Source organism: Silurus aristotelis (genome assembly GCF_946808225.1).
Source record: "Silurus aristotelis genome assembly, chromosome: 22".
In the NCBI taxonomy this organism is placed as follows: domain Eukaryota; kingdom Metazoa; phylum Chordata; class Actinopteri; order Siluriformes; family Siluridae; genus Silurus; species Silurus aristotelis.
The window spans coordinates 2612883-2630256 of NC_139595.1; the positions used below are offsets into that span (position 1 = coordinate 2612883).

Below are 17374 nucleotides of genomic sequence, written 5' to 3' on the forward strand. Positions count from 1 at the left end.
ATTTGACTCGTACTGAGATTCAACGTAGGTTTAAAGATGCACCAGATGCACCTCGACACCAAGACACGTTAGTGAAAAGCCCAAAACAGTTCATACGTGAGGTTTGATTTTCTAAAATTCCACAAAATAACAGTGTTTCTAGATTCGAATTTCTAGATCATCTCAACTTTCCAGAATAGACCGGTTTCAAACAAAAAGTCACAAAGTTTAGAACCGTTCAAGCACATACTCAGAGCTGACTGGGATGTAATTCACCTCCCAGTCTCACGGAGGCGCTATATCTTTATTCAACTTCAACGAAAGCTGGTTCTCGAAGTTTTTGGAGTTTATTGAAGTTTATTTGAACTCTTTTCATACTGAACATGAGGCCAGTGGTGTTAAAAAGTCGCTCACGAGGGCACGGAAGATGTGGGTAGAATATTGATGACTTAATGACATTAATGACACAAGGTCAGAGTTTTCTAGAAGGAGATCTTCATGGAACAGGCTTTGTGCATTGACATGCTGGAGCAGGTTTGGGTTTCCGAGTTTTAGTGAAGGGAAAACTTTGTGCCTCCAACTTTGTGGGAACAGTCTGGGGAAAAAACGTCTGTTCTAACATGAATGGAAATGTAGAGCAAAAGTATTGGGACACCTGTTTTTTTTTCCAAGCCATATGAGGTTCTTTCCCCCCAAAAAAAGTGTTACCACCTCATTCGATGCTCACAATTGTATCCTAGGAAACTAGGAGACCCAGACCTGTTCCAACACAGGACAACACCCCTGTGCACAAAGCCAGTTCTTTTGAAGAAGATATGCTTTATATAAGTTGGTAGTATATGGAAGATCTTCCGTGGCCTTCTAAAGAGCTCAAACCCTATTGAACACATTTGGGAGGAATATAAACGATGACTGCACCCCAGACCTTCTCACCTTCTCACCTACATCAGTACCTGACTTTACTAATGAATGAATCTCCAAAAAAGATTTGTGGAACATTTCCCAGAAGGAAGGAGGTTATTACGACAGCAAATAGGGACTAAATGTGGAATGTGAGGTTTAAAAAGCATTCTGATGTTCAGGTGTCCACAAACTTTTGGCCATAGCATGTAATTATAAGGAAATCTGACATTTTTTTTTTTCTTTCTAGAATCCATGGACTGTGGCTCCCAGTTCCACGATCGGTAAGTTGCTCTTTATATAAGTAATAATCCATTAGTGATTCATTTAGAACGAGTCTTTAATGTGATTTAGAAGAATGAGTCATTTTAAAGAGTGATTCGTTCGTTTTCTACTTGACACGCACGAGCAAAGCATCGCAAAATCTACGTCGGTGATGTACAGAAAACAGAAGCGACTGATCTCATCATGAGTCCATTGGTCTGATTTGTTCATTCTTCTGTCACGTGACTCCCGTAGACGCTACAAAATGTGATAGATGAGGGATTTTTGGTCCGAGTCTTGACAAGTCACTTGACAAAAGAACTAAAAACACGGACCAGTTGCATCGTCATATTTTCATTATCGGAACTATAGTCAAAGTTGGTGTATGTGCACGTGTTGGGGGAATCTGCTGATTGAAAATGTAACATTTTCTTTTACTTCTGATCAAAGGAACAAAATGAAGTAAACGACTCAAAAAAGAGTCAAGATTCAAAGAACCGAGTCACTAAAATGATCTGAGAAGGAGAAAAGAAAAGTGAGACCGATAGTGTGTCAGTTTCAGGTCTCTACTAATAATGAAGCTGTTGGAGTTGAAATCCTGGTGCTGTTTTTCGCTTGATTTTTCATTTCTCGTTTTCTGCTCCAATTCATCTTTTTCCTCCATCCGTTATATTCCAAATTCCCCATAGAGCTCAGTAAGGTCATTAGAAAACACCAACAATCGCTGTCTCATTCTGTATGGACCTGGATTGTAGATTGCAGATGTGGTTACAGATGTTTGTAAGGTTAAACTGACCACGTGTAAACACCCTGTATATCAAAGTGTTTTTTTAGACCAGATCCACCCCTCATGCTTACTAACACTCTCCTCTCAGGTGCAACCCCAAAGGAGGTCTACGAGGGAAAAGCGCCACGTACTGGAACGAGCTTCATGCTGCCATGGCCCTGACGAACCTGGCTCAGAGCGAGGAGGCGATGCCAACAGGTACCACCAGCTGCATCATCCAGAAATCCTCGCACATAGCCGAGATAAAAACTGTCAAAGTTCCCATCGCTGCTCCTCCTCAGTAGGACTCAGCCGAGCCTGAGGTTTCGAGGTCTGAGATATTCAACAAGAGACGTTTCTCAAGACTTCTACGTGGATGTTCGTGTTTTTTTGTTTTTTTTTCTTCCCGGCAACGATCGAATGCAGTGTTTGATAAACAGACGCGATTTGGCGATCCTGGATGTTTCACCGACGTGCCTGATTACGACTAATGACATCCAGACCGTACACCGACAACAACAGAAAGCTGTGTGTCATGGATCGAAGTTTGGTTCAGACTGTTAAAGCCACCGAATTTCTGATTTTATATTGTATATTGCAATATCTTTTTTCATTTGGAACCCTTTTTCGCATTACTCAGACCAGTCTGGTTGAAATGTAATATATTCACACATCTGTATGGACAAAAGTATTGGGACACCAGAGTTTTCCAGTCGTACGTGCTTCTTTCTCAAAGTGTTACCGCAAATTTGGAGGCACAAAAATTCGACAGGATAAAATCCAAACCTGTCCGAGCACGACGATGCCCCTGTGCACAAAGCCAGCTTCATTAAGTTTTACATGGGTTGATGTAGAAGATCTCCTGCGTTAGAGTTCAAAAACTTTTGGGATGAATGTGAACTCTGACTGCACCCCAGGCCTCCTCACCTTCTCACATACATCAGTACCTGACTTTACTCACACCCCTTGTGAATGATATCTCACAAATCTCCACAAAATCTAGGGGAACATTTTGGATTGGACATTGAGTTGAGAATTGTTTAGTAGTAAATGGGGAATAAATGTGGGAAAAAAAGCACAAAGGAATCTTATGCTCAGGTGTCCACAAACTTTTGTTCATATAGTGGACATGTTTACCAGTTTTCCTAAGTTAAGTGTAAAGTTTACCGAGGCAGGATTATCATCCAACGATTATTTCTCAGTTGTTTGTCATTATTATTATTATTATTATTATTATTATTATATAAGTGTGACCATACTAATGTCTCCTTGTGTTGTGTATCTGATATGCGATGAGCTCTAGGGGAAATAACATTCATATAAATAAATAAATATATATATATATACTTAGGGCTGTCAATCGATTAAAATATTTAATCGCAATTAATCGCATGGTTGTCATGAGTTAACTCGCGATTAATCTCAACATAATCGCACATTTTTATCTGTTCGAAATGTACCTTCAATTAATACTTTTCTAGTTTTTGTTTTTGAAACTCTAATCAACATGGGCATGGAAACACAGATACTTTATGCAAATGTATGTATGCATATTATTATTATTATTATTATTATTATTATTATTATTATTAAACTGAACTTTTGCTATGTTTCCACACGGACGGTTTTAATTGCCGGACGTGTGCGTCATGGCGGATTATGGTGCTGATTTGAGACTTGGGGCATCAGTAAAACAAATGTTTATTAATTAAAAGTTTTTTCGCTGGTTTGGTTTATTATAATTTATTCAAATTTTTTAATAAAATCAGTGCCGTTAAAATGAATTTGCGTTTACACATTAATTTTGACAGCCTAAATATATATATATATATATCTTCTCAGCCCATGACAGACCGCACTTACAGTATGTAGATCGTTTTTTCTCGAACTCTCGCTGACCCATCTGCGAGTAATCAGCTTTCCGTGGATCGCTGACTGTGACTCACATCATCGTCACTCACTGAGTCCTGAGCAGATTCGCCGGCTTTCAAAATATTGTCTCGGAATTCTTTTTTTCTACCTTTTTTCTTTCCAGCATTTCCCATTTTAATAAACCAGATGACCTGATTCTCTGTTTGTCTTTCGTTATGTAAAAACGTCCCTGGCGACTCGCCTTTTTTAGTCAACACACAACCGTTTTGCACGTGCAGAGCTCGGAGTGTTTTTAAGGTTTTAAAGAGACACATGGATCTTCCTGTTGTTTCTATGCAACAAACTTGGTCATTGACCAAAAAAAAAAAATATAAAAGTTATTATTTTCAGACATTATTTTCATTTAAAAAAAATCATCCCTTGGCATGAAGAACAGCTTTACACACTCTCGCTATTTCTTTCTTGTGATCCAGTTCATCCCAGAGCAGTTCAGTAGGATTTAGGTGCGGTGACTGGGCAGATCTTTCCATGATAGATATCACTTCAGACGACTGTTTGCTCTGTACAACAATCACAGAGCTCAGACGTACGCTTCGGCTCATCGTCTTGTTTGCTGAAGTCGGTTTAAATGAGCCGCATTCCAGACGGAATTGCATTGCGTGAGTTGAAGTATAGAAGGGTTGCCATGTTGGTTTCTTTCACCTTCCAGAATAAGTCCAACATTTGTGCTCTAAAACAACCCCAAAGCATTAAGCTTCCATCTCCATTTTTGACTATGGGGGTGAGGCAGTCTGCTAACATCTTCTCTCCTGTTCTCCGTCTTACACAAGTTCTTCTGTTAGATACAGAAATGCTCAATTTGGACTTTCTTCCAGTCATTCAGTGTGTGTTTTTGCCAAATTTGTTGCATAGAACCAAATGTCTCAAAAACTATAGAAGACTCAGTGCTTCAAAGTTTGAATAGGCCCTGTATAGTTGAGTTTGCTAGCAAGAACTATTTCGATTGGATCTGATATGGGAAACTAAATCAAAGTCGTTTGTGGTCAATAAAAAATGACGCAGCACCAAGAATTTTCACAGGTCACAGGAAGTTCGTGCAAATTTTCAGAGCATCACAGCAAAAGACAGGATTTATAGCAAACAGTAAGTCCGCCTGGATTCATTCGCTATAAAAGCACGTGTTTTTATTCCTTACACGGCAAAACGGTTTCTTATCTAACGGAGAAATAGCACTCTCCATGCCGAAACATTTACTGCTGTTCATATCTAAACCCCGCTCTGATGTTCGAGGGTTTTGTCTATCCTGGATAAGCGTGTGCATTTCAGTTATGCGTCTTGATAATATTAAATATGAGTCCGAAAACCTCACCATCAAACAGCGTGCTGACAAGACCTATGTTGCAGATCGTATTGTGTTACAGCTGTTTGATTATTTTTTTTTTACATCTTTTCTTATCTGAACTTTAATGGAGTACGTTCCCTTTCGGTTTTTCCAGCACCTGAGAGCGTTTCAGCTACGCCCTTTCTATCAACATGGCAAAGTTTTTTTTTGTCCTTTATCATTCTTACAAGGTCAATTGTGGTTTGTGGTTTGGGAGAGGAACCATCTGGAAACTGTGTGACATAATGGCGTCTACAGACCGTGAGATTTCGGCAGTCGTTTTAAATTTTTTAATTACAACCTCAATTCCAAAAATGTTGGGACACTGTGCAAAATGTAAATATAAACACAATGCCATGATTTGAAAATCTCATAAATCCATATTCGATTCACAATAAACCAAACAAAAAAAAACATATCAAATGTTCAAACTGAGAATATACTGTATATACCATTTTAATAAAAAATATAATTTAGAATTTTATGGCTTCAACACCTCTAAATATTTGGAATAGGACCATGTTTACCAATGTGTAGCATCCCGTCTTCTGTATGTATACATCTGGGAACTGAGGAGACCAGTTGCTGAAGTTTTGAGAGAGAAATGTTGTCCTATATTTGTCTGATACAGCATTCTAGCAGCTCAACAGTTCTGGGTCTTCTTTGTTGTATTGTTCGTTTCATGATGCCATGAATGTTAATGTTTTTTGCCCATCATTACTTCTCTGCCTCTCTGAGATACAATATTTATACCCTATCAAGTTACTGACCTGTTGTCAATCAACCTCATCGGTTGCACAATGTTTCTCACACTGTGGGCCATGATGCAAGTTTGGATAGAAGCATGGGTGATCACTTCTCCAGCTGCTGTTGTATGAATGAGATAAATGTAAGTAACTCTGGATAAGGATATCTGCCAAATGCCATACATTTAAATGTGTTTAATGCTCAATTAGTAGCTTGTAACTGTGAAAGCTGTAGACTTTGGAATCTGTAGTCAATGGTGTTTGAAAGCTGTGGTGTTTGCTGGGAAATGGAGTTCGACTGTGACCATTGGACTTTGAGAGAAAAGTTGTGAGCATTCTGTCAAGTCTACAAATCTTTTGGACAAAATCATTTTAGCAGTCTTTCACAACGTATTGGAGGTAAACAAGCGGAATTTAATAATAAAGTGCACACTTACGCTTTAATTTGAGGGCAATTACGTCCGAATCGGGTGATTGGTGTGGAAATGACGCCAACTTTTTATATGTAATGAGTGTACTCACTTTTTTTTTGCCAGCTGTTTAGACAATAAATGGTGTATGTTGAGTTATTTTCAGAGAAAAGTAAATCTGTACTGCTGTACAATCTGCACATTGACCACTCTAAAATATATCCACGTTTCATTTCTATAGTATTGTCCCTTGAGAACATATGATTAAATGGTTGCTGAAATGTGAGGGGTGCACTCACTTTTGTGAGATACTGTACATCTGCAAATAAATCATTCCTGATACTGGTTCAGTGGGTCACAGACTAAGACCAAGCCAATCTTTTCTACAAATGGTCTTGTGGGTGCAGGTTTTCATTCCGACCAATCAAGTCCATACCAATTTCTAAGTTGGAATAAAACCCTGCACCCACACCAGCCCTTTTTTGGAAAAGATTGGACAACCCTGGTTTTTGGATGTTGTTCCAGACCTGTACAGTCTGTGCTTTTTCTTTTGTAGGAAAACAGCCATAGTTTTTCCCAAGGTTTTTCTATAGGCTTAGGTTCAACAATGTATAGTGTTTATTAGCTACTTTTTCTCTTTACAATGATTCACATTTTTCCCAAATGATGTCTTGTGATAGGAATATTGCTTCGTACACATATTGCTAGTCTCAGTTACAACCTGGATATAAAATGTCGTCCATCTTGGTCTTTTGAATGTTCCTCCTCAAACAATCTCTGGGGGCTTCCAAGATCAGGTGTATTCATATTTAGACCAGATCATTTTTTTTTTTCAAACTTTAGGGGTTTCACTGAAGGTGGAACTGGAAATGAATTATTTTGGGTCAATATTTATTTTTTGTAAGCAACCACATTGTTATTTATAAGACTTCATGACCTGCAATCTCAATTTTGTGGATTCTCTCTCCGTTATTGAACCACAAAGTGTGGAAAAGTTCAGAGGGATGAATATTTGTGTGAAACCCGTAAGTCGGTTATTCTGCAGGTACCGAGTGTCACTTTATCCAGTGGAAACGAACCAGAAATGATTTGGTATGAACTTGTTCTTTGATCTGCACTTCGACAGGACGAAAGGTCCGATATGACAAAGGCATCACTGATTAACACGAGACCGTGTCTTTATCACGTCCGTTTATGTACGTTTTAAATTTGGTATTTATTATCCATTATATCAGACTGTGATTCGGAGAAATGACTAAATGAACTCCAGATGACCGGAGAAGGTTCAGCGGATAGACAGGAAATCAGTCCTCCATCTCTGGTGTCTTGTTACTATGGCAATAACCAGGAAGACGAGGCCTCAAACATGGTCTTCCTATGGCAACAAATACCAGGATGAGTAGCGCCATTCACGTTCTGTGTTATTGTGGTCCTTCGGCACGTCGATCAATCGGTCACATGGTCGAAAGATGACCTCGGTGTTTGTTTTCTCGAAACGTGATCGAAGCGCATACCTCCGAACGTGGAACTCCGACGGTGAGACGGACATCCGTATGAACCGCTATAACGTTACCGAGAACCCAATTGTCCCACTGTTACGACCGCTGAGGATGTTTTTCTTGGTCGGTTTTTCGCTCAAGGCCCTTATTAATTAGAGCCACATCTTGAATTGGATCCTTAAGTGCCTTCGTAAAACTTGTTAAAACAATACACCAGTAATATGCGTGTGTAATTAATTATGTAAACTATATAAATATACTACAAAAGACATGTCATTCAGACCTTCTCCATTCTTCTTCTCCACACGATATTCTCGAGTTATCCTGTGAGGATTTGGGGGTTAAGCTACACGATCTTCTGGCAATATTGTATTTATAAGGCTGCATTTATTATATACTGATATCAAGTTGTTCCATATTGAAGCTACAAGATCATATCTAGCAGCCGTATCAAATCCTCAAGATGATGGGAAAATACTTTGAGAACAGGAGATACTACAGTATTTTGAGGATTTTTTTGAGTTGCTGTTTTGTGGCTATGAGGAAATAAAGAAATAAGTGAAGTAAACATCTCTATGCTCTTCTCATCACACGATTCAGAGATGATTATTCGTTGTTGCTTTCCAAAGAGAAATCTGTTCATTCTGATCTGAAGGCAAACCGGGTTGAGATATCTTTTGTTCTGGCCGACTGAAAAGAATTGTGACTTTTTACTTTATATTTACGCCATTTGCCCTTTGTCAGAGCGATTATCTTATTCATACAAGTGAGCAGCAATGGGGTTAAGGGCCTTTCTCAGGGGCCCAGTTGTGGCAGCTTGGTGTGGATGGGATGTGAGTTTTTTATTTTATTTTTTAGATTGATCACTTTGTCTTAATCCAGGGGAGTCTGGTCTTTTCCACAAAGTGTGGGTGCAGGTTTTCCTTCCAACCAATCGAGGGCCACACCTGATGACACATCATGAGATTTAAACAGGAAGAATTTGGTGAGGATTTGCTTGGTTGGAATGAAAACCTGCACCCACACCTGCACTGTTGAAACACTGGACAGACCTGGTATAGATAATACATTCTATCTTCTCACGTTCAACCAAACGTCATTAGAGAGCTGCAGTTATGACCAGGCAGCGAATCACAAGGGGGAAAAAAGAAACCCAGTGTAGCTGATAAACTCGATGTATTCAGTAACGCAGAATTTACAGCACGTATCGTCTACAACAGGAAACTACGAGGCAGTTCGATTATAAGTTTAACTTTTATTGCAAAAGAAAACGTTACTGATGATCTCCAAACGTATTACAGAATGCAATCCAGACACGGCTTTCCTGCTTCATCAAGCTGAACCGAGGATCTTCTGCGGCTCCGTGAAACGCTTGTGAGAAACACGAGTGCAGGAACTGCATACATCTAGTTTGTTAATTGCCTGAACAAATGTTTCTTTGACTGCTTTGATCCAGACATTTAAAACAACCATACAGACCAGAATGAGAATTTTCAAGGTGAGGGTCTGGACGGGTTTTTCATTACTAATCGCCAGGTGGGGTATAAACCTTCGGCTGATCCTGTTTCACCTGATGCGTTACACCTGGATGTAGGAGGGTGGAATGCAGCAGATAGCCAATAGAACCCGTTCTTTCTGGTATTCTCCATTTTAAACGTTTCAGCTCACGTGTAAACAGGAAAAGATGACGGCGCATGCTCTTTATTTGCTTGCAAGGTTTTCGGCTAATACCAAGAAAAAGCGTAATGCTACAGCCTTTATAACATGCTATTAACAAGACTTTGACATACAGCCCCTTTTAGAGGGATTCGAACAGTCGGAGGTGTATTTGGAGAAAGTGCTTTAAAAAAAGGGGCAAAAAGCTACACTGTCTGGGCAAAAGTATTCAGACACCTGCCTTTCCCCCTTCTCTTCCCAAACCCCCCCCCCCCAACAAGATGTGCTTCTTCACAAAGTTAGAGGTACTGGATTCCTTTTGAATGGTGTAGCATGAAATCCTTCCTTTACTTGAACTTGGAGACACGTGTTCCAGCATGACAATGCACAAAGCCACCTCCGTAAAGATCAGCTTTACAAGGGATGGAAGGGTGTCGAAGATTTTGAGTGGCCGACTAAAATCGAGCCGTACCTTTCCAAAAGAAATTTGAGGAAATTGTAAAGGCAGGACAGGACGAAACCCGGTTCCCAAACATGCGAAAAACACATCAGTGGTCCAAAAACAAAAAAGATCCAAGATGACTGCTTACTCACCAGAGATGAAGAAGGAAAAACAATAAGAACTCAGGGGTGGGGAGGGGAGGCATTCCTTATACTTAAAATAAAAAAAAATTAAAAGAAGAGAGAAAACACTCGAAATTATGACGAAATTAACGGAAATATATTATCTGGATGAAGCATAGGGTGGAAATTAATGGCAAATTCAGGAAAATTCTCTGGAAATGAGAAACTAATTCCACCCTCTGTCCTCCACTTTATTGGCCCTCGGGGTTATTATACGAGAGAGAGAGAGAGAGAGAGAGAGAGAGAGAGAGAATATGACGATCCTTCTGCTTCAAGTGAAATTGTGTCGTCAACGATAACTCAATGCAGCTCTACGATAAGTGAGATAAAACACCATACAGAAATTGAAGTAGAAGGACAAACAGAGTGTGTGTGTGAACGTCCTTCGTCTTGCGGAACAGCGCCGACCTCCGGCTCTCGCTCGGAGGGCGGAAAAATCGCAGTTCGTTCGCTTTTTATGTCTCAGTCCGGTGGAAATGTACGAGTTAGACGAGGGAGCAGTATCCGCCGCAGCTGCCGTGGCCGGCCGCCTGCTGCTCTCCCAGCTGAACGCCATGATTCTGGATGCTGCTCTCCCATAGGCCCGGGGTCTGCAGGATCTTCTCCACCAGCTCCTCGAAGGCACACTGGACGCCGTCTCGGGTTTTAGCGCTCGCCTCTGAGGAAGGAGAAAAAAAAATAATACGGCAGGATCAGTGGGCCGGGAATGAACCATGCACTGGTTACGTAGTATCAATATAAACATATACACGAGAATCCTTTATAACCGGCAATGGCTGCCTGACCACTAGGGGGAGCCAAAATGTAAATAATTTACATACACTGAACAGGTAAAACGTTACGACGTTATAACATTGTGAATAACACCGATGATCTCTTCATCATGGCACCACCAAGTGAACATTCTGTCCTTATTTTTGATGTGTAAGAAGCAGGAAAAATGGGCGAGCGTAAAGTTTGCCAGGGGCCAAATTGTGACTTCTAGACGACCAGGGCAGAGCAAATAATGGTCCGTGTGGTTTCCGTCAAACAGACGAGCTCCTGTAGCTCAAACTGCTGAAGAAGTTCATGCTGTTAATGCTCGATGGGTCATGACTGTTTTAGCAGCAAAAGGGGGATTATCACAATATTAGGCAGGTGGTCATAATGTTATGGCTGATTGGCATCTAATAAAATGCTACATTTAACAGAAAAAAAAAAACATAACCCTCCATATTTTTGAAGCTTTAAAAAAAAAAAAAATTAATAAATAGAACTCCGGCTTGGGATTTCTACTCGTAACGCCAGGAATGTGCGTAAACCGCGAGTTCACGGATATTAGACTCTGATGCAACGATGATGACATCAGGGCAGAGTGTAAGCGGTAATTCCACGGTGTAACGGGGCGGCGTGGGTCAGATTACACTCTGAGCTCAGTGGTTTACGCAACGCAGAGACACGTCACCATTTTGACGTCCACATTTTTATCTTATGACTCAGACTCGTTAATTCCAGCTCATGGTTCATTAGTTCATGATTATTCTTCAAACCTCTGGCAACATGGAAAAAACAAACGAAAAAAAAAAAAAAAGGCACAAATGGACGAATTAATTTTGAGCTGTTATTAAGCAAAAAAAGGAAACACCCAAACTTTTTCCAACAGCATCTGTTTCCCCCCCAAACTGTTGGAAAAACACATGTATCAATCGAAAGCGATAGAAAATTGCTCACCGATGAACAGCATGGAGTGTTTACGAGCAAACTTCAGGCCCTCGTTTCTGTCCACCTCACGGTTGTCCTGCAGGGAGCGGAAAAATGTCAAATATTTGTCAGGAAAAAAATTCACATATTCTAATCATGAACTCCGGAAAGCTATGAATATGGAAATGAGCTCCACCAAATGAATTTTGATAGACTCTAATAAACAACACAATACCAATTAAATGCTGCGATTAACTGAAAAACATGTAAGAAAAAAATTTCTGAAGCATCGACTGGACAGAAATGCGAAAAGAAAACTGACTCACTCCTAATTGGAAAATTCTGGAATATTCGTAAATAGAGGGTTCAAGGTTACAAGGGCACTGGTGCAATGATGACATCACCACCAAACTGCAACTGATGGGCCCTTGAGCAGGGCCCTTAACCTTCAACTGTTTAGTTGTAAGTCACTCTGGACATGTGCGTCTGCCAAATGCCAAAAATGTAAATAAATAAATAAATAAATAAATAAATAAAAAGTGATGAATGGAATCGAGAAGAACAAACCTTATCGATTTTGTTTCCGACGAGCATTTTGACGAGGTCGTTCCGCGTGCAGTATGTCTCCAGCTCGTTCAGCCAGTTCTCCAGCTTCGTAAACGAGTCCCGCTTTGTCACGTCGTACACTGAGATGCACAATGTGGAGAATCGTATGAATCAATTAGGTCAATTAGTGAATTTTACTTTTTTTTTTTTTTTTTTTATCCAGTATCCAAACATAACATCCATGTAAAACAGTACTGCAATTAATTAGAAAAAGAAAAAAAAAAACCACTAATGAATCATGAAACAACTTCATATAAACAAGACGTGGTGCCAGTGATTCACCTCTAGAGGCTGCTATCGTACTGCATAAGGCAACCCGGAAAAACTGTCGTACCTGATGGCACCGATAAGAAAAATCCATATCGATCAACTATCGGTGCTATCAGGTACGATTCACTCTATGAATAAAACAATCTCTGTAGTTGTGAGCTGGTACCCTGCTGAACAGCTTTATATTTACAATCCGGCTGATTCAAAACAGGTGTGTGACTTGCGTTGCGACCTCTCAGAACGACACACACACGCTTTGTTTAAAGCTGGAGCATTAGCGTGCCAGGGAACGATAAACCAAAGAGAACCACACACTACCTGAGTAATCGATAGAGACACCGCAGCGTACACAAGACCGAGCCGAGAAACCCAGACCGAGATCTGATCGCGTAAACAGCGCTGGTGATGAGCCCTCGAGCCTCTCCAGCTGATGTTAGCGATGCTTTCAGAGACGGAACGAATGAGGACGGCTTCACGCCCGACACGAGACCCTGTATTTTGTTTTCTGTGCCGTTTACTTTTTTGTTTTATTGAAAAACAATCTAATTCATTCTTGGTGTATAAGATCATCAAACACCAGACTTAAGCAAAACCCAGACGGATTTAAACCTAAACACAAAAAGTACAGGCTGTTCAGTATCTAGAGTTCGAAAATGTCTCTAATTTTTAGGTGTTTTGGGCGACACTCAAAAGCAAAAAAAAAAACTGGATCCTCATGATCATCTTGGGGAGTTTTTACCTCACCACCGTCGCACATTAGGGATAAATTCTTACATTTAAAACTAATAATAATCTATTTATTTCAAGCTGCTTTGGAGCTCAGTGGTTAAGGTTTTGGGTTACTGATCAGAAGATCGGTGGTTCAAACCCCGAGAGCTGTTAAAACCCAGTTACAGTATCATGGCTGATCAAACGCTCTGACCTCAGCTTCCCAAAATCGATTAGATATGCGAAGAAAGAATTTCAAAAACAGCATCTTATATTAAAAAAATTAATAAAAAACAAAAACAAAAAAAAAAACACTTTTAGCCCCACACTGAACAACCCCAAGCCCAACCCCATTCCTGTTTACTGTTCCTGTGGTTTGATGGCACCACCTACCCAGTATTACCCCCTGCGCGCCTCTGTAGTAGCTGGGCGTCAGAGTTCGGAACCGTTCCTGTCCGGCTGTGTCCTGGAAGGAAAATAAAAAAAAAATCCATAATTGATAATAGTAAAAAAAAAAACGAAACACGTGCAGCGTCTGATCTGGTCAACGTGTATTAAACTGAACAGGCGTTGGCCTTCGACGCTCCAGGACGCTCAAGTGTGTGTGTGTGTGTGAGTGTGAGTGTGTGTGTGTGTGTGTGAGTGTGTGTGTGAGTGCGTGTGTGTGTGTGTGAGTGAGTGAGTGTGTGTGTGTGAGAGTGAGTGAGTGTGTGCGTGAGTGTGTGCGTGTGTGTGTGTGTGTGTGTGAGTGTGTGTGTGTGCGCGTGTTGTGTGAGCGGCATCTAGTGGGCAGAACGAACTACTGCATAGTTTCCAAATGATGAATATTTGCATTCAATTATTCAGTCAAATAAAAATTCAATACATTAATCTATTATTATAGCATATGACTTATATGACTATAAGTAAGTACTCACCCATATAGCGAGCTTGGCTCTGTTGCCGTCTACTGCGATCGTTTTCACTTTAAAGTCCACGCCTAGAAAAAAAATAACATTTCTGGGATGAAGTGGATCACATGAAATAAAGAACTCTCTAGGGACGAACACCTTTGGAGAGTTTCACAAGATGCCACGACTAGGCCCTTAGGCAAGGCCCTTAACCCCATCGCCATATAAATGAGATTAAGTTGCTCTGGATAAGGGCTTCTATCAGAGGCTGGAAATTTTAATTTAAAAAATAATTGTTAAAGATGAATTATTTTGAGTTAAATAATTAGCATCAGCAGAGACCCCTGGCTAAAGGTGAGGCCAGAATTTGGTCCCATTTTGTTTATTCAGGAAGATTACAGAAAATGTCCTGTCTGTGTCGTTTTTAAGCACAATAAAAGCCTCAAGTGATGAAATATGATGTTCTGACGCCGAATAGAAACTTGGGCTCAAATAATCCTCGGACTCACCAATCGTTGCAGCTAATTCGGGGTCGAACGTGTCGTCTGTGAACCTCAGGAGCAAACTGCGAGAGGGAAATAAAAAATAAAGAGCATTAAAAAAAAAAGAGAGAAAAAAGAAACAGATTTTCATGAATCCACATTAGAAAAAACATGCTCTTATATGTAAATGTTCCAACTGCTCAGTCAAAGGATTTCATAAGTAAATAATACCAACACAGCTTATTTATTATTATTTAATAAAATAATAAAAAAAATAATAATAAAAAAGGATTCCACTCGATGCTTTTGTCACCAAAACATGACAATGCTTTTGTCCTTGTAAGCGCAAACAATTTGACAATAAAGCTCTTGCTGAATCTGATAAAATGATGTTCTTGAGTAAACGCTGATGCCATTGAATTGAACCAGTAAATCATTTGGGTCGGGTCCCAAAAAAGGTGGTCGACTTTTTCAACTTCCAAAATGAATCGTTTTGAAAATCACATTGACTGCTGATGGTTCTTTCTGGCCTGACTGAGGACCAACTCATGAGAACTTCTTCCACTTTCTAATCTCCTTCCAATCAACCTGATGCTATCCGGTATCACCCAGAAAACTATCCTCCTTCTTCATCTCGTCTTGGGCTTGTTTTTTTATCTTAAATCTAAACTTTGACTTGATCATTATGGATGTAAATCTAATAAAGCTGTAATAGACAGAAGATCGATTAAAATACATTAATACCTGCCAGGCACTAAAGACAATCATGCAATTCAGTTTGATATGTATAGCATTTTTAAACAAAGGACATCCCAGCCTGGAGTCACAGTGGCCAGACAAGGACCAGACTCAAAGGGAAACCCGTCCTCAACCATGGGTGGCACTGAATATCCATCAATTATAATTCAAATGCCTGTAAATATAAGATGAATGGATGGATGGATAGATAGATAGATTATATCAAAAGCTCTTGTATCAAAGCCATGAGTCACCGGGAAGAGTCGGCTCTTTGAAGACTCGGTTCGAAGACTCGGCTCGTACATATTTACGTGCTGGTTCCATGACTTTTTAATCAGTATCACTTAAATAACAAGCATGACAACCTTAATAAGACATTAAACACGTTGTTTCGTTGTATAATTTCGGTTTCTATATATAAAAACGAACAAACCAACCAACCAAAAAACCACATCGTCATCATGCAGACTCGAGTCCTGTTATTAGGCTAATGTTGTTCGTTGGCGTGTTTATTTTGATGCCGGAAAAGATGTTTAAACGACGTAGTTATTTTAGGTAATGTTCTATTAAGTTTCATATGAAATATTCTTTCCCTGAAATCTAGAGATAAAACCTTTGCAGCCAACAATCGCTAAAATATCGTTTCTCAATCCGCTGTTTCCGGTAAACCTGTTTTCTGCGCTGTGATTGGCTGAGAAATCAAGTCGACCAATCACGTTGCGAACAGGTGGACCAAATTGACCAATCGTGTTGGAGAAGGCGGAACTTATAAGAACTGAGAATATGAAAAAAAAAAAGTCCGTTAGCTTGTTTTAGCTGCTACATATAAAGTTTTTTGTAAAATTGGAACACGTGACGTACAGAAACTGGAGTGAATAAGACAATAAAACTGTTTAAAGAAGTTTTAAACGCGATACGACTTCTGAATTCAGCATCGTATAAAAAACAATACAAGAAAGCTAAATTCTTCCGGATAGCCAAGATGGCGCCGGGTGTTTTCTCCTAAACATTAGGCAGTAAAGGCGCTCCGAAGTCTCGGTCGGCGTTACCTGGACTTCCCGACGCCGCTCTCCCCGATGATGAGGATCTTTAAGGTGGTTAACACGTCGTCGTCCATGCTGTGCGGGTTCCTTCGGAGCTTCACGCGTGGACGGTGCGGGGACGCGGTGACGTGACACTGTTTTGCGTCTGGCTGAAGGTTGGGAGAAGTTTTGCGGTGGGCGGGGCCCACAGCCAGCTCAGGATGACGTCATCTGGCGTCACCGCCCACATCCTCTCCCAGAAATTAAATAAAAATGAAAATAAATACATAAAAGTTTATTTAGATTGTGCATTAACACTCGGACCAGTCTTGTATCTATCTATCTATCTATCTATCTATCTATCTATCTATCTATCTATCTATCTATCTATCTATCTATCTATCTATCCATCCATCCATCCATCCATCCATCCATCCATCCATCCATCCATCCATCCATCCATCCATCCATCCATCCAGGAAGTGAACATTTTGGAAAAATGGGCAAGTATAAGGATTTGAGTGAGTCTGATGAGGGCCAAATTGTGACGTCTAGACGGCTGGGTCAGAGCATCTTTAAACAGCTCTTGTGTGATGTTCCCAGGCTGCAGTGGTCAAAATCTATCAAAAGTGGTGCAAGAAAGGAAAAGTGGTGAACCGGCGACAGGGTCATGGGCTCCTTGGTGCACGTGGGGAGCAAAGGCTGGTCCGTGTGGTCCGATAGGACAGACGAGCTCCTGTAGCTCAAACTGCTAAAGACGTTCATGCTGTTGATGCTTGATGGGTCAGAACTGTTTGAGCAGCCAAAGGCCAAAAGCCAAAGCCAACACAATAAAATTATACCAGATCAATTCTAATTCTCAGATCCTCAGATTTCTTTGC

General features: G+C 40.3%; 2 protein-coding genes across 3 annotated transcripts in view; one reads left to right on the forward strand and one right to left on the reverse strand.

The window, feature by feature from the left end:
• mkxb (mohawk homeobox b) overlaps window positions 1-3976 on the forward strand; it is a 20415-nt gene extending 16439 nt beyond the window's left edge. For both annotated transcript variants that reach the window (XM_083525207.1, XM_083525206.1), the window contains exons 6-7: window positions 1130-1163; window positions 2019-3976. In XM_083525207.1, coding sequence (XP_083381333.1) covers window positions 1130-1163; window positions 2019-2214 — 230 coding nt within the window. In that variant the 3' untranslated portion in view covers window positions 2215-3976. The remainder of the gene's footprint in view (window positions 1-1129; window positions 1164-2018) is intronic.
• A 5076-nt stretch (window positions 3977-9052) lies between these two features.
• On the reverse strand, window positions 9053-16696 carry rab18b (RAB18B, member RAS oncogene family). Its single transcript, XM_083525252.1, has 7 exons — window positions 16521-16696; window positions 14761-14816; window positions 14279-14340; window positions 13755-13827; window positions 12345-12463; window positions 11808-11874; window positions 9053-10755 (listed from the first exon to the last, which is right to left on the reverse strand). The coding sequence occupies exons 1-7, from the start codon at window positions 16586-16588 to the stop codon at window positions 10583-10585; spliced, it is 618 nt and encodes a 205-aa protein (XP_083381378.1). The 5' UTR covers window positions 16589-16696; the 3' UTR covers window positions 9053-10582.
• Window positions 16697-17374: the final 678 nt, after the last annotated feature.

Coding starts and splice junctions, on each gene's coding strand:
- rab18b (XM_083525252.1), bottom strand. CDS start 16,588: ATGGACGACGACGTGTTAACCACCTTAAAGATCCTCATCATCGGGGAG. Junction 14,341..14,760: donor CGAATTAGCTGCAACGATTG/GTGAGTCCGAGG, acceptor TTTTTTTTCTAG/GCGTGGACTTTAAAGTGAAA. Junction 11,875..12,344: donor TCGGAAACAAAATCGATAAG/GTTTGTTCTTCT, acceptor CGCTCCCTGCAG/GACAACCGTGAGGTGGACAG.